This window comes from Ursus americanus, chromosome X (genome assembly GCF_024610735.1).
Source record: "Ursus americanus isolate L20-20 chromosome X, mUrsAme1.1.p, whole genome shotgun sequence".
In the NCBI taxonomy this organism is placed as follows: Eukaryota; Metazoa; Chordata; class Mammalia; order Carnivora; family Ursidae; genus Ursus; species Ursus americanus.
The window spans coordinates 78488257-78511672 of NC_142164.1; the positions used below are offsets into that span (position 1 = coordinate 78488257).

Consider the following 23416-nt stretch of genomic DNA (forward strand, 5'->3'; position numbering starts at 1 on the left):
TGGTCTGCTTGTTGTGCTAGTCCTGCTCTGATAAGGGAGATGGAGCTAAGAGTCCAGACCTGTGTTAGGATAGGACTGCCATTTATGGTGCACCACCGTGTGTCAAGTACTTTATTTATTGGAACATGTTACATTTAAATTCTCAGAATGACCCTATGAGGGAGATACCATTATCTTGGTTTTATAGGTGGGAAGACTGAGGCACAGTTATGATCACTTGCACACTAACTGATTCTCAGAGGCAAGGTCAGAACCTGTAAAGCCTGTGCTTCTGCCACTTCAACCAAGAACTGTGTGCCAAGCATTATTTTAAAGGCTCTACCTATCAGTCATGGTTTTTTAGACTTTCCAGGTGAGGGAATGGAAGGTCAGCTAAGAATTAGTGAAACTAAGGGATGCCTGGGTGGCTCAGTCGGTTAAGCGTCTGCCTTCAGCTCAGGTCATGATCCAAGGGTCCTGGGATCGTCCTGCAAAGGGCTCCTTGCTCAGCGGGGAGCCTGCTTCTCCATCTGCCTGCTGCTCCCACTGCTAGTGTGCGCACGTGCTCTCTCTCTTTATCTCTTTTTATCTGACAAATAAATAAATAAAATCTTTAAAAAAAATTAGTGAAAATAAAAACCTGGTCTGTTGGACTAGGATCTGAGCTGTTTGTTTTTTTTTTTTAAGATTTTATTTACTTATTTGAGAGAGGGAGAGCAGGAGCGGGGGTTGGGGGGAGAGCAGAGGGAGAGGGACAAGCAGACTCCGCACTGTGTGCGGACCGCGACATGGGGTTCAATCCCACCACCCCGAGATCACAACCTAAGCCTAAATCAAGAGTCAGACGCTCAATTGAATGAGCCCAGGCACCCCTAGAACTCGGGCTCTTAATCACGGTCTTGTACTGCCTCTGTGGAAGGAACCAGGCTGCCATTTGTATAGCTGGGTAGAAAGGTGTGGGAAATCAGGTCCTCAGTTCAAGGTCATATAACATGTTAGGGGAGAATCTTGAGATAGAATGTATAGAGATTAGCCTGTTCCCCACCCCCCAACCCCATTCTAAATTAAAAAATTTTTTTACCCGAGCCTAAAATGAAGAAAGTAACAATTGTGACTCCACTATTGAAAAGATAACCACTCTTTTTTTTTTTTTAAGATTTTATTTATTTGTCAGAGAGCACAAGCAGGGGGAGCAGGCAGAGGGAGAAGCAGGCTCCCCGCTGAGCAAGGAGCCTGATGTAGGACTCGATCCCGGGACCCTGGGATCATGACCTGAGTTAAAGGCAGAAAGCTTGACAAACTGAGCCATCCAGGTGTTCCAAAGATAACCACTCTTAATGTTAAAAATCTTATTTATTTGAATAGCTGATTCATGCACACAATATAAAATTCAAAAAATTCCAAAGGATAGACAGTAAAAAGACACCCTTCCCTGACCTGTTAACCTATTTTCGGGAAGCAACCACTGGTTACACTGTTTACATTTTCATGTATTTTTTCCTACGCCTTTGCCTCTCCCCGAGTTTTTATTATGAAAATATTCAAGCCTACATGTGTGTTTTTGCTTAATCATTTGAAAGTAAGTTGTAGACTTAATGACATTTCACCTCCAGGGATTCAGCATTTGACTCCTAAAATCTTCATTTTCCTGTATCACCATAGACTGTGATCATACCTGGGAAAACTAATTTCCTTGTTATCTAATTATTTAGTTCATATTCAAGCTTCCCTAATTGCTCCCCAAAATGTCTTTTGGGTTTTTGTTTTGTTTTGAAGGAAACCAGAAGCCAGTCAAAGTTTGTGCACTGCCTTTGCTTGTTTCTCAGTAATTGCTTTCTGGGGTGGTTGTCCAAACCTTTCTTTTTAGACATTGACTTTTTTTTTTTTTTAAGATTTATTTATTTTGGGGGGGGGCAAGTGAGCGCGCGTGGGGGTGGGTGGGGGAGGGCAGAGGGAGAGAAGTGGATTCCTGATAAACAGGAAGCTGGCTTGGGCTTGGGGCTTGATCTCACAACCCAGAGATCATGACCTGAGCTGAAATCAAGAGTCGGATGCTTAACTGACCAAGCCACCCAGGTGCCCCTAGACATTGACTTTTTGAAAAGATCAGGCTAGTTGTCTTGGAGAGCATTCCAGATTCTCTTGTTTGTCTTAGGATGATATCCTCATTGTGTCATTTACCATGTTCCTCTAACTGCTATGTTTCCCGTAAACTGGAAGGTAGATCTAAAGGCTTGTTTAGATTCAGGTTAAATATTTTTGGCAAGATACTTCATAGATGGTGATGTACGTGTCATATTATATCACAATAGGAATATGCCCTTTTTTTGAGATAGAGCGCACGTGCATGAATGTGCACCTGGGGTGGGAGGGGCGGAGGGAATCTTAAGCAGATTCCGTGCTGAGTGCGGAGCCCCTATGAGGGGCTCAATTCCACAACACTGGATCACGACCCAAGCTAAAATCAAGAGTCTGACACCCAATCAACTGAGACTCCCTGGTGCCCCTAGGAATATGCCTTTTAAAAAATTATAGTAAAATTTGCCATCTTAACAATTTTTTAAGTGTACAGTTCAGTCACGTTAAGTATCTTCACATTGTACAACTGATCTGCTGAACTTTTTCATCTTGCAAAATTGAAATTGTACTCAATAAACAGCAACTCCCCATTATTACCTTCCCTCAGCTCTTGGTTGGTTTTGTTTTATTTTGTTTTTTACTTTTAAACTTGGTTCAGGTCATACTATACTGCGTTTTATATCTGCTTATTTCTTCTATTGTGGGCATTTCCACATGTCATTAAAAGTTACAGAACAATCCATTGTGTGAATATGCTGTTTCCTTAGATGTGGTTCTAGTCTTTAACTGTTCTAGGTAATAACTGCATAGGGACTGTTTTTCTAAGCTGTTGAACTAAGGCTTTGGTAGGGCCAGGCAGTGCTTCCTGACTTGCCCTCCTTTGCTTTGCCCCCTACTCCCTTAGGTAAGTCAAATCTCATGGATGCGATCAGCTTTGTGTTGGGTGAGAAAACCAGCAACCTTCGAGTAAAGACCCTGAGGGACTTGATCCATGGAGCTCCTGTGGGCAAGCCAGCTGCCAACCGGGCCTTTGTCAGCATGGTCTACTCTGAGGAGGGTGCTGAGGACCGCACCTTTGCCCGTGTCATTGTTGGTGGGTGAGGCTGGCCAGAAGGCTCCCCTTGGGTCCTGGGAGGTGACTAGACTATTGGCTGGGATAGTAGGGAGGTCCGACCTTCAGCCAACTCATGCACTGTCTTGTAGGGGGTTCCTCTGAGTACAAGATCAACAACAAAGTGGTCCAGCTCCATGAATACAGTGAGGAATTAGAGAAGTTGGGCATTCTCATCAAAGCTCGTAACTTCCTCGTCTTCCAGGTGAGCATTTTTAACAGTTATTGGCTGTCTGCTGTTTGCTGACCCTTGTCCCATCCTTAGTGGGCCTGTTCCATCTTGAGCTTCATCTCTCCCCTGAACTAATGTAGTAGCAGCTTCCTCACTGGGCTTACTGACTCCAGTCTGGCCCCTTTCAGTTCATCTCTTAGGCTAGGTTCATCTTATGAGGGCACAGCTCTGTTTCTTTCCTTTTTTTCCTTAAAACATTTCAGTGATTTCTCATTGCCTTATGAGGTGGTTGTCAAATTGTAGTCTCTGGATCAGCATCAACTGGGGACATGTTAGAAATGCACATTCTCTGGTTGCATCCCAGACCTAGAGACGTAGAGACTGTGGGTGGGGCCCAGCACTGGGTGTTTTACAAGCTTTCCAGGTTATTATGCATGTTGAAGTTGGAGAACCATTGCTTTAGCATAAACTCCAAACTCCTGTCATTCAGGAAACATCCTTTGGTTCTTCCCCACCTCACTAGCCCCTCATCTGCCAGTGTTTTTCCCTTCCAGCCCTGCATTCCAGCCCCATTAAACCATTATAGTTCCTACAGTTCACCTGCTTTCTCTGGCCTTTGCATAGTAATTGTCCTTTACATGAAGTAACCTTCTCTCTCAACTTTCTTGGTTAGTTCTTCCCCATCTTTCTTTTTTTAAAAAAGATTTTATTTATTTATTTGAGAGAGAGCATGAGAGAGTGTGAGCACAAGCAGTGGGGAGGGTTAGAGGAAGAGGGAGAAGCAGATTCCCTGCTGAGCAGGAAGCCCGATGAAGGACTTGATCCCAGGACCCCGAGATCATGACCTGAGCTGAAGGCATACGCTTAATCGACTGAGCCACCCAGGTGCCCCCTTCCCCATCTTTCAGACTCAGCTTAGATGTCACCTTTGGGAAACTTTTCTGGATAGACACCCCACCAGTCTCCCACCCGCAAGCTTCTTTTAGTCTTTTTTCTGTGCTTCTTCTGTCACTGCATGTAACACATGGCATTGTCTTTGCTTTTGTCCCTTTTGCTTCCTGTGCACCTCAAGAGGTAGGGAATGTGTCCCTGAAGCCAGTGTGAAATGTGGCACGTAGTGCAGGGAGAGGGTCAGTGACATTTTTCTGAATGATCAAGTGGAAATATGTGGAGGGAACTGGGCCGGCTACGCTCTAAGTGGGGAGAGTGTTTTGACCTTTACTAGGGAGCTGTGGAATCTATTGCCATGAAGAACCCCAAAGAGAGAACAGCTCTATTTGAAGAGATCAGTCGCTCTGGGGAGCTGGCCCAAGAATATGACAAGCGAAAGAAGGAAATGGTGAAAGCTGAAGAGGACACACAGTTTAATTACCATCGCAAAAAAAACATTGCGGCTGAACGCAAGGAGGCCAAACAGGAGAAAGAGGAGGTAGGTGGCCGGGCTGCCTGTGGGCTCTGAGGGACCAGGGAGTCAGTAGCTTACTGATGCGTCCCTGCTTCCATGCCCTTGTTTGCACAGGCTGACCGCTACCAGCGCCTGAAGGATGAGGTGGTGCGAGCTCAGGTGCAGCTGCAGCTCTTTAAGCTTTATCACAACGAAGTGGAAATTGAGAAGCTCAATAAGGAACTGGCCTCTAAGAACAAGGAGATCGAGAAGGACAAGAAGCGAATGGACAAGGTAGAGGATGAGCTGAAGGAGAAGAAGAAGGAGCTGGGCAAAATGATGCGGGAGCAGCAGCAGATTGAGAAGGAGATCAAGTAAGAGGCAGGCCTGGGCCTGCAACCTGTGGGAAACCAAGAGGCTGTGCTGTTTCCTAGGGCTCCTCTGAGCCTAGAGTCCAGTGCTCGCACTAGTTTGTCTTCCTCTTGACTTGCTTTGGCCAGAACCAAGCACATTTCTTGATTTGCATTTTAGAAAAACAGAACATTTAAGTACTCAGACTCTGGGTAGATGGGTGCTCATAAAAGAGAGGACTTGAAAGGGGTGGTGACCTTGGCAAGTGAGAGGAAGCGATGGGCGGCCCAGCTACTAGAGTGGCTTGGAGTGCCTTCCTGGAAGAGGAAAACGAGCTAGAAGTTTAAAGGATAGGAATTTGAAAAGGTTAGGTCAGATGGGAGCAACTAAATGGACACAGGGCGTTCTTGGGAGTGGTTCCTGAGGGGCCTGCCTGGGCTAGAGTGAGGCAGGGGTGGTAGCTTTACTTTATGGAGTGGCCAGAATGTAAGGCTAGAGCCATGAGTCAGGGAGTAGTCACACTGCCCCTTTTCTGAGGATCTGTGCAGCATCAGGCCCTTGTTCTTTAGGCAATTCCCTGAGGCTGGCTGGGGGCCTCAGGCCCCTCTTTGGGTAAAAAGCCTGGGAACCTTCCCTTCTCCCACACTGCTAACTGATTTACTCCTCTCCCCTTTGGCAAAAGGGAGAAGGACTCAGAGCTGAACCAGAAGCGGCCTCAGTATATCAAAGCCAAGGAGAATACCTCCCACAAAATCAAGAAGCTGGAAGCGGCCAAGAAGTCCTTACAGAACGCTCAGAAGCATTATAAGAAGCGTAAAGGTGACATGGATGAGCTGGAAAAGGAGATGCTGTCAGTAGAGAAAGCCCGGCAGGAGTTTGAGGAACGGATGGAAGAGGAGAGTCAGAGTCAGGGCAGAGACTTGACCTTGGAGGAAAATCAGGTAAGCTCTGGAAAGGTTGGGGGTCAGATGGGAGATTGCTCTGCTGACAGAGGCTGATTCGGTTGATTGTTCCTAATACAGGTGAAGAAATACCACAGGTTGAAAGAAGAAGCCAGCAAGAGAGCAGCTACCTTGGCCCAGGAGCTGGAGAAGTTCAATAGAGATCAGAAAGCTGACCAGGACCGGCTGGATCTGGAAGAGCGGAAGAAAGTAGAGACAGAGGTGGGCATGTGTTATGAGATGAGGGATAATGGGCCAGAGAAAAAGAAGTGATGGTAGTCTTAACAATAATGACAATAGCTAACAACTAGTGAGCACTTACTGGGTGATAGGCACTGAATTTTACATGTATCCACTCATTTAATTCCTTGTTTTCTTTTTTTTTTTTTTTAAAGATTTTATTTATTTATTCAACAGAGATAGAGACAGCCAGCGAGAGAGGGAACACAAGCAGGGGGAGTGGGAGAGGAAGAAGCAGGCTCATAGTGGAAGAGCCTGATGTGGGGCTCGATCCCAGAACGCCGGGATCACGCCCTGAGCCGAAGGCAGACGCTTAACCGCTGTGCCACCCAGGCGCCCCAATTCCTTGTTTTCCAAATGAGGAAACAGTAGTACAGATGTGAAGTAATTTACCTAAGGTCACATCACTATGAAGTGGCAGAACCAGGATATGAACGTGGGCAGTCTAGCTCTGAAACCCATACTCTTATCAAGTATACCTTGCTTACGGCCTTCCTAATAACAGTAGTAGTGAAATAATAACAATAATAGGTGTTATAGTGCTCCAGGAAGAGCATACAGTGTTCCAGGCATTCTGCTAAGCACATCCTTTAATGATCTAAAAGAAGGTGGTGGGCATTAATGTTAACAGCTATACTGTGTTAAGCACTTAGTGTGTGTTCTATGAAGTGGAGGCCGCCTACATTTTGCAGATGAGAAAACAGGCACAGAAAGGCCTGGAAAGCTTTACTTTACCTTGGTTTGAGTCTCCCTGATTGGTGAGGAAAATAGCCTGGGCAAGGTAGAACACCGTGAGAGGGTCTCAGGGCTCTGGAAGGCCCATCAGTTAGCAGAGCCACACTGAACACTGTTGTGTATTTGCTTTTTAGTAGGTTTCCCCCATTGGTGACAAGATTGTCCTGGACCGTTGGGCTCTTGGATGAGTGGGCACATAGCAGGTATAAGCCAGAGCCCCATGGTCTTGGAGTTAACCTGGTCATGGTGTATATTTTTCTTCCAGGCCAAGATCAAGCAAAAGCTGCGGGAGATTGAAGAGAATCAGAAACGGATTGAGAAACTAGAGGAATATATCACCACTAGCAAGTATGTGGCTCTGCAGCCTTTCTTTTTACTTCTAGGCCTGTTCTTGTGAACCCTGTCTGTCCTGCCCCTCTCCAGGCAGCATCCCCAGAGTCCCTCTCAGCCAGGATTATTTTCTCACCAGCCAGGGTAACCCCTGTGTTCCTTCACTTTGTAGGCAGTCCCTAGAGGAGCAGAAGAAGTTGGAGGGGGAGCTGACAGAGGAGGTGGAGATGGCCAAGCGGCGTATTGATGAGATCAATAAAGAGCTGAACCAGGTGATGGAACAGCTGGGGGATGCCCGTATCGACCGGCAGGAGAGCAGCCGCCAACAGCGAAAGGCAGAGATTATGGAAAGCATCAAGCGCCTGTACCCTGGCTCTGTGGTAAGAGTGGAAAGGGAACTCATTACCTGAGCACCTACTCTCCCACTCACTGTCAGATAATTTTCCCAGCAGCCCTGTGAGGACAAGGTTGCTAATCCCTTGTTTATAGCTGGGGGAACAGGCTCAGAGAGGTTAAGTGACTTGTCCAAAACAGCTTATAAGTGGAAGAACTACAGTTCAAACCCAACTTGTTCTGAATTGTGACCTTATGTTCTTTTCATCACACCAGTTACAAAAAGCAGGTTTTGTCTTGCTGTGTCCGCTCCTCTGTGGAAGGCGGGGAGATTGGACAGGCCTTTCAAAGGGGGAGGGGTCACAGGATAGGGATTAGTCTGCTAGGAAGTAATTGCAGGCTTCTGTATGATCTCCCTTGGCATGTACCAACCGATTCGTTTGCTTATAGGGACATCATTGGCTTTATCAGAGCTCTTGGCCTCTTGAACCAAATCTTGAGTTTCCAGGTTCCCTGAATATTATCTCTTTATTGCTGTAATTCCATCCCTGGGTTCATCTTAATTTGTTTCCACAAATATTTCCTGATCTGTCCTCTAGACACTGCTGGGAAGTTTATAAGGATGAATTAGGCTCATTCCCTGCCCTTGAAGATCTTACCTTTTATCTGGTAGTTCTTAGGGAACCACGGTTGGTTTAGAGGGCATGGGGACGTGAGCTGGAAAAAGATTTATTTTGCTGGGTGCTTGTGAGAATTTGAGGTAATATATATGAGGTATCTGACATAGAGCCTGGGGCAGCAGTGGTCTGTGAAATGGTAAAAGTGAGGTTTAGAAAGATGCTTTTGGGGTTCAGGCATGACTAAAATGATCGTTGCTTTGGGTCCAGAGTAGGCTTTTCCTCCATAACATGGAAGCCGTGTTCCTCACACAGATTTTGGTCTGCCACTTTCTGAGCTGGGAATTGGGGTTCTTGAGCCAGTTTCCAAAAGCCTCATGCTTCAATTTTCTCTTCTGACTTTACTCAGTATGGCCGTCTCATTGACCTCTGTCAGCCCACACAAAAAAAGTATCAGATTGCTGTAACCAAAGTTTTGGGCAAGAACATGGATGCTATTATCGTGGACTCTGAGAAGACAGGCCGGGACTGTATTCAGTACATCAAAGAACAGCGTGGGGAGCCTGAGACCTTCTTGCCTCTTGACTACCTGGAGGTGAGGCTGATTGGGATGGGGTCAGGGCAGTGTGAGAGGGCCGCTCCTCCTAGCCCTCCATTTTCTGCCACTTACTGAGCTGGTTCCCATAGGTGAAACCTACAGATGAGAAGCTCCGGGAACTGAAGGGGGCCAAGCTGGTGATTGATGTGATTCGCTATGAGCCACCCCACATCAAAAAGGCCCTGCAGTATGCTTGTGGCAATGCCCTCGTCTGTGACAATGTGGAGGATGCTCGCCGCATTGCCTTTGGAGGCCACCAGCGTCACAAGGTTTGGATTCCCTTGTCCACACTGGAGCTGGAGAGCCCTTGTCCACATTAGTATTGGAGATTCTTCTATTCATCTTCTCCCCCTCTTTTTCTCTCTTCTCCCTACTCTGTGTAGACAGTGGCACTGGATGGGACCCTGTTCCAGAAGTCAGGGGTGATCTCTGGTGGGGCCAGTGACTTAAAGGCCAAGGCTCGGCGCTGGGACGAGAAAGCAGTAGATAAGTTGAAAGAAAAGAAGGAGCGGTTGACAGAGGAGCTGAAAGTAAGTCAAAGGCAGCACCGTCCCTGGGGGTTGGAGTCCTAAGGCTAGGCCGGCCAGTCCCTTTCTTACCCCCTGCCCCTTCTCTCGTCGATTTCAGGAGCAGATGAAGGCGAAGCGGAAAGAGGCAGAGCTACGTCAGGTGCAGTCTCAGGCCCATGGACTGCAGATGCGGCTCAAGTACTCGCAGAGTGACCTGGAACAGACCAAGACACGACATCTAGCTCTGAATCTACAGGTGGGGCCTGGCCTTCATCCCTGTCCTCCAAAGCCCACCCTTACATTCCTGGCTGAGGTTTCTCTGGGGGTGGGAACTTGTCCCATTTCCCTCTTCCCAGCCTGCTTCAGGGAACCGAGTGTAGCAGTCAGCCAGCCAGGGCTTTAGATCTCAACTCTGTAGGGCGGGAGGCAACTTACTTAATGTGTCAGTATCAGGTTTTCATCTATCTGTAAAATGGGAGTTAGAATTACCACCTGCTTTGTACCATTTTTACAAAGATTGAATGAACGCATACATGTAAAGTACTTAGACTGGTTCCTCGAACCCAGTAAGTGCTCAGTAAATATTAGATGCTATTATTAGCATCATTCATTCAACAGATATTTGAGCTGTTTCAGAAAGTGAACTGAAAGTAAGTACAGGCATTTTAGTCTCTGCGGGTGGGAGTTCTTCTAGGTGTGTTAATGTGCTTGATCATGGGGTGCTTCCCGAGACCAACCTGGAAGCATTATGTAAAATGTAGTATAAATATCCTTTTACCTTTTTCTAAAATCAAAAAGTCTGAATTTCAAGGGTTATAGTTAAGGGAGTGTGGACCTATAATTGACGATGTTTACTGTGTGCCCAGCCCTGTGAATTGAAGCTGGCTGACTGGAGGCCAGGGAGGAAGCTGTGTGATGGTTCACATGGGAGATAATGGAACCTTTACTGGGCAGTTCTAAGCCAAGTTTTCTCAGCGTGTGGAGAGCTAACTCTTCCTCTCCAGGGGCTGGTGTGCTCAGAGTGACTCTTTCCTTCAAGGAGCCTGGTCTCTTTTTTCCCCTCAACCCTGTTCCCTGCAGGAAAAGTCCAAACTGGAGAGTGAGCTAGCCAACTTTGGGCCTCGCATTAATGATATCAAGAGGATCATCCAGAGCCGTGAGAGGGAAATGAAAGACTTGAAAGAAAAGATGAACCAGGTTGGTAGGGTCTAAACCATGCCAGCATATGCAGTGGGGCAGGACGGGGCTGCCAGCAGCACTCTGACCCAGAGGACCTTTGCCCTCCCTCGCTTCTCTCCTCAGGTAGAAGATGAGGTGTTTGAAGAGTTTTGTCGGGAGATTGGTGTGCGCAACATCCGGGAGTTTGAGGAAGAAAAGGTGAAGCGGCAGAATGAAATTGCCAAGAAGCGGTAAGTGGAAGTATGGGTACAAGAGGACTCGGGGCTGCCTTCGAGCCCCCAGCCTGACTCGGGGCTGCCTTCGAGCCCCCAGCCTGATATCCTGGGAAGTCACATGGCATCATAAGATAGGGAGCAGCTCTTAGAACAATGGGTGTTTACTGTAGGTCAGCTTTATAGAACAGGGACATCAGGGAGGCAGTGTGGCATAGTCTTGTGGTTAAGAGTGCCATCTTTATTTCTTTATTTTATTTTATTATGTCGGAGAGAGTGCGTGCACGTGCCTGCACAAGCAGGGGGAGTGGCAGAGGGAGAAGCAGGCTCCCCGCTGAGCAAGGAGCCCGATTCGGGTCTCAAGGCCAGGACCCTGGGATCATGACCTGAGCTTAAGGCAGATGCTTAACCCACTGAGCCACCCAGGCATCCCAAGAGTGCCAGCTTTAAACGTGGTTTACCTAGGTTAGAATCCCAGCTCCCCAGCTTGTTATCTTGGGCAGTGAGTGACTCAGCCTCTCTCTCTCTGAGCCCCAGTTTCTTCATCTGTAAAGTGGGTTGATACCGATGACTAGCTCATGGTATTATTGAGCAGATCAGATGAACTAGTCGTTCTAAAGCATTTAGCATAATACTTAGCACCTAACTAAGAGTAGTAAATGCTAGCTTTTATTATTGTCATTTTCCTGATAAGCAGTGGGGAGGGGTTGGGGAGGAATGAAGTTCTAGGTTGGAGGAATAGTAAGAACAAAGCAGCAGTTTCTCTTCTTTTCCCCTCTTTAGTTTATTCATTCATTTAACAAACTTTTCTTGAGTACCTATGTTGTACCAAGTTGTCCTGTGCTAGGTATTGGTGGGGAGATCGGGGTAAGACGGATGAATGTGACACAGTCTCTGAAAGAGGTCACCCCCTGGACCCTGGGCCTCAGTCTTCAGTTCATGTAGCCCATGGCCCATATAGTAAATATTCATTGCCTTCCTACCCCCAAGCCAGGTTCCCGGGATATAGAATGGAATTGAAGACTGTCCCTGTCCTCAGGGAGTTATGGAATAATTGGGGAGACAGACAAGTAGATCAACAATTTCAGAACAGTGTCCTTGATGCTATACTTGGGGTACATAGAAAATACAGAGGAAATGTTCAGAGAACTTCAAGAGGAAAAATAAAAACAAGAGACCCAATAGAGAAATGGACAGAGGATGTAGTTAGCATTTCATGAAAAGAGAAGCATGCATGGCTGATAACTACAAATTGATATTCAGTCTTGTTCCTAATCAGAGAAATACAAATTAAAACAGTCTAGCAGTATTTGGTGAAAATAAGACTACATAAGCTCTGTGACTTAGCAAAGCCATTCCTGGGTATATATTTCAGAGAGAGTCTTGCCACAGGGTCACAAAGAGACACATTCAGGTTTGTCTGTCTTGGCATTATTTGTGGTAGTAGGATGTTGGTGGCAATATGGACAGCCATCAGTTGGGGAAAATATAAATTAAATGTGATGAAAATACAGACTATGCAATATTGTGTTTCAGTTCGAAGCAGGAACTGGATTTATAGGCGGTAACATGGATAAATTTATAACACTGTGTGTAAATTTAAAAACAAGCATATTTTACAAGGATATGCATTCTTAAGGCTATATATTTATGTCTGTATACACGTATGTCACTTTGGAGTGCATACTCACCATAGGGAAGATAATGGGAGTGGAAATCAGGGATTGAGCCAAAGGAGACAAGGGTCTTGCACAGACAGTGAACATCAGTGTGTAATGAACTGTGGGATATAATTACACCAAAAAGGGAGAAAGCCCAGAAAAGTGTAATAGAAATGAAGAACCTGCTCACAACTGTCAGGAAAGCTTTTACAGAACAAAGAGTGATGAACTAGATGTCTGTAGAGTGAGTAGGACTTAGCCAGCTGAGCAGCAGACAGAAGGGAGTTCCAGGCAGTGAGAACAGCATGCTCAGAGATGTGAGAGAGTATGCCTTGTACTGGAAACTAAGTAGTTTTGAATGTCTGGAGCATAAAAATGGGGTCAGGAGGAAGACGGGGGTGGTGGACAGGTCAGCAGGGGCCAGATCACAGAGGGCTTTATGAGTCATGCTTAGGAGATTGGACTTAAAATTGCATAGCTCAAAATTACAGAGTTAATTACATTCCATTTGGATTATAGTGACTAATAGGTTTAAGCTGCTAGCGTGACATCTGGCAGCATCTGTCACACCATACTGGGGGAGTGGGGAGGCAGTTGGAAATTAGCCCTGCCTGGCCTGCTAGTATCCGGATGCTGGTTACATACTCTTCGAGTTTCTGAAGAGAGGGGGAGCAGGGCAATAGCAGGAATCTAGTATCTTCTCCATGGGTTTTTTTGTTTTTTTGGGGTTTTTTTTTTTTTTTTTTAAACTACCCAAGCTCTGCCCCTTGAAGGTTCTGGGATACAGGTGTGTTGGGGGGTGGTAGTCGGAAAGAGTCAAAGCTCGTGAGCAAATATGAAGAGAATGCAGCTAGTATACCTGTCAATGATGGTAACTAAAATTAAGTACTTACTGTGTGTCTGGCATGCTTCTAAGGACTTGATGTGTATTAATTCATTAAAAACTCCCAGTAACTCTGAGGTAAGTACTATTGTTATTTCCATTTTACACATGAGGAGACAGAGGTGTGGAGAGTATAACTAACTTGCCCGAGATTACACTACTAGTAAATGGCAGGGTTTGGATGCCCGACCTCTTTTTTTTTTTTTTTTAAAGATTTTATCTATTTATTTGAAAGAGAGAGTGAGAGAGAGAGAGAGCATGAGCAGGGGGAGGGAAAGAAGCAGACTCCCCTGCTGAGCAGGGAGCCGAATGCGGGGCTTGATCTCAGGATGCTGGGATCATGACCTGAGCTGTAGGCAGTCCCTTAACCAGCTGAGCCACCCAGGCACCCCCAGACCTCTTCCCACCACATTATATTGCGATGGTGCGATGGGAGAAGGAGCCTGGATTTTGGTGTTAGACCTGGCTTCCAGTCTCACATGTGCCCATTTACTAGCTGTGTGGCCTTGGGCAAGGTCTTTTACCTCTTGGCCCATGTTTCTTTATTTGTAAAATTAGGATAATAATGCTTACTTGTGGAACTATTAATTAGAGGATTAGAGGTAATTATGTAAAGTACACAGAAACTTAATAAATAGGAATTATCATAGCTGGTGGGTTCAGGTGACCTTTTTGTGCCTCCTAGGAACTTGGGAGGGCTCTGGAGTCTTCCAGGGTATAAAGGGGGATTAGTGGAGTTTGGCCCGATCTCCCCTGCTTTGTGCCATATCCACAAGGCTAGGCTGAGGGACTTAGTTCTCCAACTTCAGGGAACGGTTTTATGTGGATGTGGAGAGATGAGTTGAGTGGTGACTGAAATTCAGTAGTAACCGGATCCCTGCGTCCTGGACCTAGTTCTCCTCTCTCCCCACAGTTTGGAGTTTGAGAATCAGAAGACTCGCTTGGGCATCCAGTTGGATTTTGAAAAGAACCAACTGAAAGAGGACCAGGATAAAGTACACATGTGGGAGCAGACAGTGAAAAAGGATGAAAATGAGATAGAAAAGCTCAAGAAGGTAAGGAGGGAGAGCATGAAAAGACATACTAAAATCTGGGAGGAAAAATTGGAAGAGATATGATAGACAGAAGGGTAATATCCATAATTTATAAAGCCCCATTGAAATAAGGAAATACCAAGACCTAAATAGGAAAAAAAAAATGAGTAAGAGGCACAAACAGTTCAAGATGATTCAAATAGCCTGTAAACACATACACATAATTTAGCCTTATTAGAAGTCAAAGAAATGCAAATTAAAGCAACAATCAGATGTAATTTGTTTCCTATCACATTACCCAAGATTTAAAAAAAAAACAACAACAACCTGATGATTAATACTGGCCACGATGCACAAGACCAGCATTCTTATGCCATATGGTACCATCCATCAAGAGTCTTCAGGATATATTTATCCCTGCTTAGTAATACCTGAGGAAATCCAAAATGTTGGCACAGCTTCATGCACGGAGGTTGATGTTTATTACAAACATTTATAGTTCCATATTGGAAACTGTCCAGTGTTTTCTGGGAATTAGTAGTTTAGCAAATTATGCTATGTTCATATATGTATTTGCATAGTTTAATGGTCTTCAAATTTTAGTAATACACGGACCCCATTTAAAGACCTAAGATCTTTAGTGTTGGCTTAAAAAATCTTTAACGTTAAATACACACAAATATACATACTTAGAGCACTTCACCAAAAAGCCAGGACAAACTTACAAATTAATTTTTATAATTAACCACATTAATTTAGCACAGCAGATGATGGTGTTTTGCTGAAACTGAGTCCCTTTTCCTGTGCTGCTGACGGCCATGGCTGTTCGAGTCGAGCTTGCCTGTGTCACTGGGTATTGTCTGACGACTCACTTTTCCCACATTCTTTCTCCTCTTTAAATTCCTGTGAAACCTTTGTTCTTACAGCATCCCCTTCTGAGGTGATTTGATCCTCCTCACTTGGCTTAAGCATATCATTTGACTTTTATGTCTGCCTATGTTTGTTATTGTTGGGTGTGTGTGCGTGTGTGTGCATGCAATGTGTTTTCATTAAACCCTGATAATTAAAGTAGTGTGGCCTTGGGCAAGGCCGTCACTGGAATCTTGGAAGCAAATGCAGATTGGGCAGGAGTAAGTGGACAGCAAGATGATCCAGAATCCTCTTTCTATGACTTTTTGACTTTTTATCTTGAAATCATTTGAAACTTAGCAGAAAGTGGCAAGACTACTACAGAGAACTCCCACCTACCTGCCACCAAGATTCATCAATCACTGACATGCCATATTTGCTTCTGCATTGTCTGTGTATGCATATTATTTCTATGAGCCATTTGGGAGGAAGTGGCAGATATGTCCCCTTTAAGTGACTTTAAGATCAAAATGAAAACCAAACGTTCTTCCTTTTAAAAAATCAGATCTATTAAATAAGACTACAATCCCCTTGACTGACCACTCTCAATGCCACTCCCTTTCCTCTTCCTGGAGCTAATCCCTGGGTATTCTTCCAGATCTTATAGGCGTTTACTTAAATACTTGTACATTCATGTTGGTGTACTCATAGAAAGTGCGTAATATTGTTTGTGTGGGTTTCTTTTTTTTAAACATTGATGTTACATTGCCCATGACAGTAGTTTTAATATGGAAAAGATGCTCAAATATAACATTGAGTGAGAATATAGAGTTTTAATTACAATCCAGTCTCAACTCTGTAGAGCTGTCTGTAAGTAGTATTAGGAAGAAATAGGCTAAAATGTTAATTGGTTGTCTCTGGCTGGTGGGATTACGAGTGATTTTTTTTCTTCCTACTTGATACTGTTTTAATTCTTGCACTTTTCTACGTCAGGCAACTTGTATAATGGGGGGGGGGCAACCAAATTTGAAAAAAGATAAAAAGACACCTAAAGGGTGATGGTGGTTTGTGAAAGCAGAGCTTCCTGAAGAGAGGCTCTGACACACCTTGGAGGCTCCTTCTGTCTGGTGGGGAGGGTGGGGGCAAGGGGAAAAGATCCTTAGAGGAGATGAGGAAAACATTCGCTTCTTGTCCTGTTCCCCCTGCTGGAACCAGGAGGAGCAAAGACACATGAAGATCATAGATGAGACCATGGCCCAGCTACAAGACCTGAAGAATCAGCACCTGGCCAAGAAGTCGGAGGTGAATGACAAGAATCATGAGATGGAGGAGATTCGTAAGAAACTGGGGGGCGCCAACAAGTGAGTGGGTTCAGGCCTGGGGTTGGGGGACCTAGGTAGAGCAAGCAGCCTGCTGGATTTGGATCTCACCTCTCTACCTGGACGTTTTAGGGAAATGACCCATTTACAGAAGGAGGTAACAGCCATTGAGACCAAGCTGGAACAGAAACGCAGTGACCGCCACAACCTGCTACAGGCTTGCAAGATGCAGGATATCAAGTTGCCACTGTCTAAGGGCACCATGGATGACATTAGTCAGGAAGAGGTAAGTATCAGATCAGGGCTGGTGGTGAGAGTGGGCAATGAACAGCATTAACCAGGGGTGGGGGATGAAAGTGACCAGGGAGAGAGGGGGAGAGGGAGAGAGAGAAAAGGATGGTAGGCAGGGGTGGTGGGGGACATAAGGAGGGATGCAGGGGAGATGAGCCAGGGTGAGGCTGTGAAGGCAGGCAGGGGAGAGGCAATAGCCTTGGTATGGAAGGGTAGTTGAGTTGGGGGTAGTGCTGGATGTCAGTAGGGAGGTGAGGGAGGGAAGCCAGGAAAAGATGAAATCATCCTGTAACCTTAGGGACTTGAGCTAAAAGCTCCAGCAGGTGTTGGATATTGCTAAGAGTGGCAGTTGAGGGACATTAGCCAAGAGCAAAGGAAGACAGAAGCTGGGAGACCTGAGAGATGATGGCTGAGCTGCAGTGAGGGAGGTTGGCCAGGAGAGGGTTGGGTAAGGGACATCAGCAATGCAGAGGTGACAGGCTTAGTCATAGGAAAGGGAGGGACACTAGCCAATAGAGGAGCCAAGGCATTTTATGCACTGAAGGTGAAGATTGGTAACAAGGGGTGGGAACATTAACTGAGGGGAGGTTTGCGTATATCTGTCTTAGACCTGGGCATGTATCTCCGCCCTGCATGTCTTTCTCCCTCCCTCTTCCCAAATAGCATTTCGGTTTAATTCAGCAAAATATTTTGAACACCAGAAATGTGCCAGGCAGCATGGTAACATGTGACATAATTACTTCTAATCCTAAACACAGCCCTGCCAGGCAGGCAGTATCCCATGTTACAGTTGAGGGTTTGTGTGTTTAAATCAGGCTTCTGGTGTCAGGATCTGACGGCATGACTTGCCCAGGATCAGTGGTAAAGCCCAATTTTGAACTGAGGTCTTTGTGCCTTCAGAACTGCTGTCCTGCCACAGGTGCTCTAGCAAGATGCTTCGCAAAGACTTTGAAGACTGCAGAGGACACCCCCCCCAGCCCCCTTTAGAGGGGCATTCTATGGCCCGTGTGCTCCATTGGATTCTCCCTCTCACCGTTGCAGGGTAGCTCCCAGGGAGAGGATTCAGTGAGTGGTTCCCAGCGAACTTCCAGCATCTATGCACGAGAGGCCCTGATTGAGATTGACTACGGTGACCTGTGTGAAGATCTAAAGGTGAGGATCAGCCACGGGGGCGGCGACAGCCTCCCAGCTGTTCAAAGGGAGAGTCAGTCCCCCCGGGGGCCCCATGGAGACCACGGCTGGAAAGAGGGGCAGGCTGGCAAGGAAGGGAGGGAGTTGTGATTTAGGATCTCCCCTACCTGTGCACACACAGACACAGACACATCTTCCACAACCACCCTCAGTTACCCCTGTCCCTGCCTGCTGCCAGTCTTCCCCTTCCACGCATGTACACATCTCAGCCCAGGTGCACACACAAAGGACGTGCTCCTTTACAGTGAGCAGATGGGCCTTGGGTGTTCCTTGGCGCTCTGTCCCAGGCACTCTTCCCTTCTCACTTTTGGCATTCTCACATTCTGGGTATCTTTTTTACTCCCTTGGCCTCAGCTGCCATGTGTGCTATGCTCCATGGGTACCTCAGACCCCAGCCTTTCCCAAATCTGCCCTTTCCCCTTGGTGCCAGCCACAGATTCAAAGCAAAAATCTGTGCCTCATCCTCAGCTCCCTCTCTCACTTTGCATATTCGTTGAATTACCAAGCCCTATCCATTTTGCCTCCTAAATATCTGTTGAATTCTACTTTTTTTCTGTTTCCACTGTCTCTCTAGTACAGGCCATTTCAGCTCTCACATGGCCTACTGCAGGAACCTCCTAAACACTTCCTGATGCTTTCCTGTCCATCCTTATAGCCAGGGGGACTTGATTTTTTAAAAGAAATCTTAATTGTGGAAAATTTCAAACATACACAGAAATAGAATAATATAATGAACGCTAGTACCCATCACCCAGCTTCAACAATTAGCAACATATGGTATCTTGTTTTCTGTATCCTTCCCTTTCCCATTGGCATTTTTTAAATCAAATTCTGGGTAACATTTCATTCATATTACCTCAACATATATCTCTAGAAAGAAGGTTATTTTAAAAAACATAACAGTATCACACCAAAAAAATTTGAAGACTGACTGCAATATCATCTAATATTCAATAAACGTTTAGATTTGCACAAATATCCCATAAATACCATTTTTTTAAAAAAAACATAGTCTGTATTTAAATCAGGATTCAAGGGAAGTTCATATGTTAAAAGTCTGTACCATTTCCTTAACCCTTTTTATTTTTTTATACCTATGGAAGAAACTGGGTCATTGGTCCTTTACAATTTTCTACATTCTGAATTTGGCTGATTATGTCCTGTGATGTTATTTAACGTGTTCTTCCATTCCCTGTATTTCCTGTAAACTGGTACTTAAATCTAGGGTTTGATTGGATTTGGTTCATTTTTTGTTTATTTTTGGCAGAAATATATCATAGGCGGTGCTGTCTACTTGTGAACTTTCTTTTGCGTCGCATCAGTTGACATTGAATGTCATTTCGATCTTTGTACTAACTTTGGTCAGTGTTCAACATTACCTGTGAAATATTCTTGTCAAAAACTCAAACAAGGATCTGATTAAGCTTTTATAGCATTAAATGAAACACCAGTGCCAGAGGAACATGTTAAATAAAAACAGGGATGCAGTTAGCTAAATCCAGACTGTGGGAAATCATGGGCCTGGTCTCTTTGACGGATAAATGAGAGGAAAGAAACTAAACAGAGAGGGAAAATTTTTATTGGCTGTAAGAGACAAATCAACCAACTGGAACATGTGGCATTTCTGTGAATCCATTTCAAAGAGAGGAAGGGGAATTTATCCATTAAATGAGACTTAAGAGACAGATCAGCCAATTGCAATGTGTGTATCTTATTTGAAACCTGCTTTGAAAAACCTGTGAAGAATTTTTTTTTTTAACAAAACAATCAGGATAATTTGAACACTGACCAAAAAATTTATGATGTTCAGAAATTGCTATTAATATTTTTAGGCGAGATGATGGTATTGTGGCTTTATTTTTTAAGTATCCTTATCTTTTATAACAGTTGTTCTCAATGGTTGCATGGGTTTTGCCTCCCCAGGGGGCATTTGGTAATGTTTGGAGACAACTTGCGACATCCACTTGTCATAATTGGTTACTGACGGTGTCTCGTAGCTAGATACAAGGGATGCTGCTAAACATCTTAGAGTGCACAAAGGACAGCCCTCACAGCAGTGAGTCATCTGGTCCAAAATGTCAATAGTGCTGAGATTCAGAAACTTAGAGATACATACTGAAGTATTTGTGGATGAAGTGGTATATCTGAGATTTGCTTTAGAATAGTTGAAGATAGAAAGGAATTGAGTATAGATGGCAGAGTATTGGCCATGAGTTGATAATTTTTGAAGCTGGTTGTAATAAGTACATGGGGGTGCATTATGTTATTCTCTGTATTTAAATTTACATAATATAAAGTGAAGAGAAAAATAATCATGATCACCAGGTTCAGGTGTTGTTAGCCTATCAATTTTTATAAAGTTCCCTGTCAGCCTTTCACAAGTTGGTTTTAGCAGCTCTTTTTTTTTCTAAATTTTATTTTTATTTTTTTATTTATTTGAGAGAGAGCATGCATGTGTGAGTTGGGGTTGGAGGGGGTCAGCAGGACAGGGAGAGAGAAAATCCCAAGTAGACTCCCCACTGAGCACAGAGCCCAATGTCTGGCTCAGTCTCAGGACCATGAGATCATGACCTGAGCTGAAATCAAGAGTTGGACACTTAACTGACTAAGCCACCCAGGCACCCCGGTTTTAGCAGCTCTTAATCATCATTGCCTGGCTCTGTCAAGGGTTGCAAAATGGTAATTTCCTAATTCTTCCATTCCTCCTCCATTTGTTTATTGGAATTCTAAAAAGAATTTTCCCATATTAACTATTTGGTTCCCTTGAAATATAGCCAGTACAGAAAAGGTAGGATAAATGCTTCATTCTTTTCCTTTATTTAACAGTCTTTAGAATGAGGCAGTTGTCCTTGTAACCTTTAAAGGTGACCAGTGAGGTTTTTAATTTGTATTTATTGTAAACTTAACTGTTTAAATGTATTTTGATGACTCTATTGGAGTCATTTTTCTTCTTGATGTTCATATTGTCCCATCCTTGTTGAGTAGGAGCCACTTTGAGTTGATTTTTGTTCTTATTTTTACATTTTTAAAAATTATTTATTTTTTTATTTTTTAAGATTTTATTATTAATTTGACATAGAGAGACAGCCAGCGAGAGAGGGAACACAAGCAGGGGGAGTGGGAGAGGAAGAAGCAGGCTCCCAGCGGAGGAGCCCGATGTGGGGCCTGATCCCAGAACGCTGGGATCATGCCCTGAGCCGAAGGCAGACGCTTAATGACTGCGCCACCCAGGCGCCCCTATTTTTACATTTTTATTATAGAAAATTTCACATGCAGAAGTAAAATAGCACAATGCTATCTTGGGTAGCCATCACCAATTTCAACAGTTATCAGCTCATGGCCAAACTTGTTTTATGTGCACCCCATCCACTTCCTCCTCTCTCCCCATCCCTGGATTATTTAAAAATACAGTCAGTCAGCCCTTGAACAACAGGGGTTTGAACTGTGCGGGTCCACTTATACATAGATTTCCTTCAGTAAATACAGTACTGTAAATGGATTTTCTTAATTACATTTTCTTTATAGTATGTGTTAATCACTGTTTATGTTATTGGTAATGCTTCCAGTCAACAGTAGGCTATTAGTAATTAAGCTTTGGGGGAGTCACAAGTTAATATATAAGTGGATTTTTGGCTATGCTGGGGACCGATGCCCCAACCCCCTTGTTCAAGGGTCAGCTGCAAATTCTGGACATCATCCCATTTCATTTGTAAATATTTCAAAATGTATCTCTAAAAGAGATAATTCTTAAAAATATTTAGAATCGTTGTCATACCAAAACCCCAATAATTTCTTAATATTGGAGCTATATATTATAAAATAATTCCTTATTATTAGTATTATAATTAGTATTCACATTTTCCTGATTGTCATGCACACACACAGTTTGCTTGCTTGAATTGGGAGTCAAATAAGATGACATAGATAAATAGATGATCAATACAGTGATTGGTCGATATGTCTTTTTTTTTTAACTTTTTAAAAATTTAAATTAATTAACATATAATGTTAATTACTGATTTCAGAGGTACAGGCCTGTGATTCTGCAGTCTTATATAATACCCAGTGCTCATTACATCACATGCCCTCCTTAATGTCCATCACCCAGTTACCCCATCCCTCCCTCCTCCTTCCCTCCAGCAACCCTCAGTTTGTTTCTTATGATTTTTTCTAAAGATTTTATTTACTTATTTGAGAGAGAGCACAAGCAGGGGGAGCAGCAGGCAGAGGGAGAGGGAGAAGCAGGCTCCCCAATGAGCAGAGAGTCCGATGTGGGGCTTGATCCCAGGACCCTGGGGTCATGACCTGAGCTGAAGGCAGACACTTAACCGTCTGAACCACCCAGGCACCCCTGTTTCTTATGATTAAGAGTCTCTCATGGTTTGTCTCCCTCTATGGTTTTGCCTTGTTTTATTTTTTCCTCTCTTCCCCTATGATCCTATTTTGTTTCTTAAAGTCTACATATCAATGAGATCATATGGTAATTGTCTTTCTCTGATTGACTTATTTTGCTTAGCATAATACCCTCTTGTTCTACCCACATCATTGCAAATGGCAAAGTTTCATTTTTTGATGGCTGCGTAATATTCCATTGTATATATGCCACCTCTTCTTTATCCATTCATGTGTTGATGGACATCTGGGGTCTTTCCATAGTTTTTCCAGCTATTCTAGACATTGCTGCTGTAATCATTGGGGTACAGGTGTCCCTTCGGATCACTGCATTTATGTCTTCAGGGTAAATACCCAGTAGGGCAATAGCTGGGTCGTAGGGTAGCTCTATTTTCAACTTTTTGAGGAACCTCCGTACTATTTTTCAGAGTGGCTACATCAACTTGCATTCCTACCAACAGTGTAGGAGGGTTCCCCTTTTTCCACATCCTCACCAGCATCTGTCGTTTCCTGATTTGTTAATTTTACCCATTCTGACTGGTGTGAGGTGGTTGGTTGGTATGTTTCTTAAATCTCATTTCATCTATGGTAGTTCCCCCTTGTCTGTGTCTTCAGTTTCCATGGTTTCAGTTACCCATGGTCAACCATGGGAAGCAGATGATCCTCCTTCTGACCTATTGTCAGAAGGTCAGTAGTAGCCTACCTGGTGCTATGTCACAGTGCCTACGTCATTCACCTTACTTCATCTCATCATGTAGGCGTTTTTAATCATCTCACATCATCCCAAGAAGAAGAGTGAGTACAGCACAATAAGGTAGTTTGAGAGTGAGACCATTCATGGAACTTTTATTACAGTATATTGTTATGATTGGTCTATTGTATTATTGCTGTTAATCTTTTACAGTGCCTAATTTGTAAATTAAGCTTAATTGTAGGTATGTATGTGTAGGAAAAAACACAGTATGTAGGGTTTGGCACTGTCCGTGGGTTTAGACATCGACTGGGGGTCTTAGAATGTACCCCCAT

The 23416-nt window shown here is 44.3% G+C and overlaps 1 protein-coding gene across 2 annotated transcripts in view; it reads left to right on the forward strand.

The window, feature by feature from the left end:
* SMC1A (structural maintenance of chromosomes 1A) overlaps window positions 1-23416 on the forward strand; it is a 39435-nt gene that overhangs the window by 2437 nt on the left and 13582 nt on the right. Inside the window, exons 2-19 of one of the 2 annotated variants that reach the window (XM_045799356.2) lie at window positions 2963-3151; window positions 3262-3374; window positions 4567-4770; window positions 4861-5099; window positions 5759-6017; window positions 6099-6239; window positions 7258-7340; window positions 7495-7702; window positions 8682-8867; window positions 8960-9139; window positions 9254-9400; window positions 9498-9635; window positions 10460-10576; window positions 10682-10788; window positions 14228-14369; window positions 16413-16558; window positions 16649-16802; window positions 17849-17959. In XM_045799356.2, the coding sequence (XP_045655312.2) occupies window positions 2963-3151; window positions 3262-3374; window positions 4567-4770; window positions 4861-5099; window positions 5759-6017; window positions 6099-6239; window positions 7258-7340; window positions 7495-7702; window positions 8682-8867; window positions 8960-9139; window positions 9254-9400; window positions 9498-9635; window positions 10460-10576; window positions 10682-10788; window positions 14228-14369; window positions 16413-16558; window positions 16649-16802; window positions 17849-17959 (2864 nt within the window). The remainder of the gene's footprint in view (window positions 1-2962; window positions 3152-3261; window positions 3375-4566; window positions 4771-4860; window positions 5100-5758; window positions 6018-6098; window positions 6240-7257; window positions 7341-7494; window positions 7703-8681; window positions 8868-8959; window positions 9140-9253; window positions 9401-9497; window positions 9636-10459; window positions 10577-10681; window positions 10789-14227; window positions 14370-16412; window positions 16559-16648; window positions 16803-17848; window positions 17960-23416) is intronic. The other variant, XM_087859605.1, reaches the window with a different exon arrangement.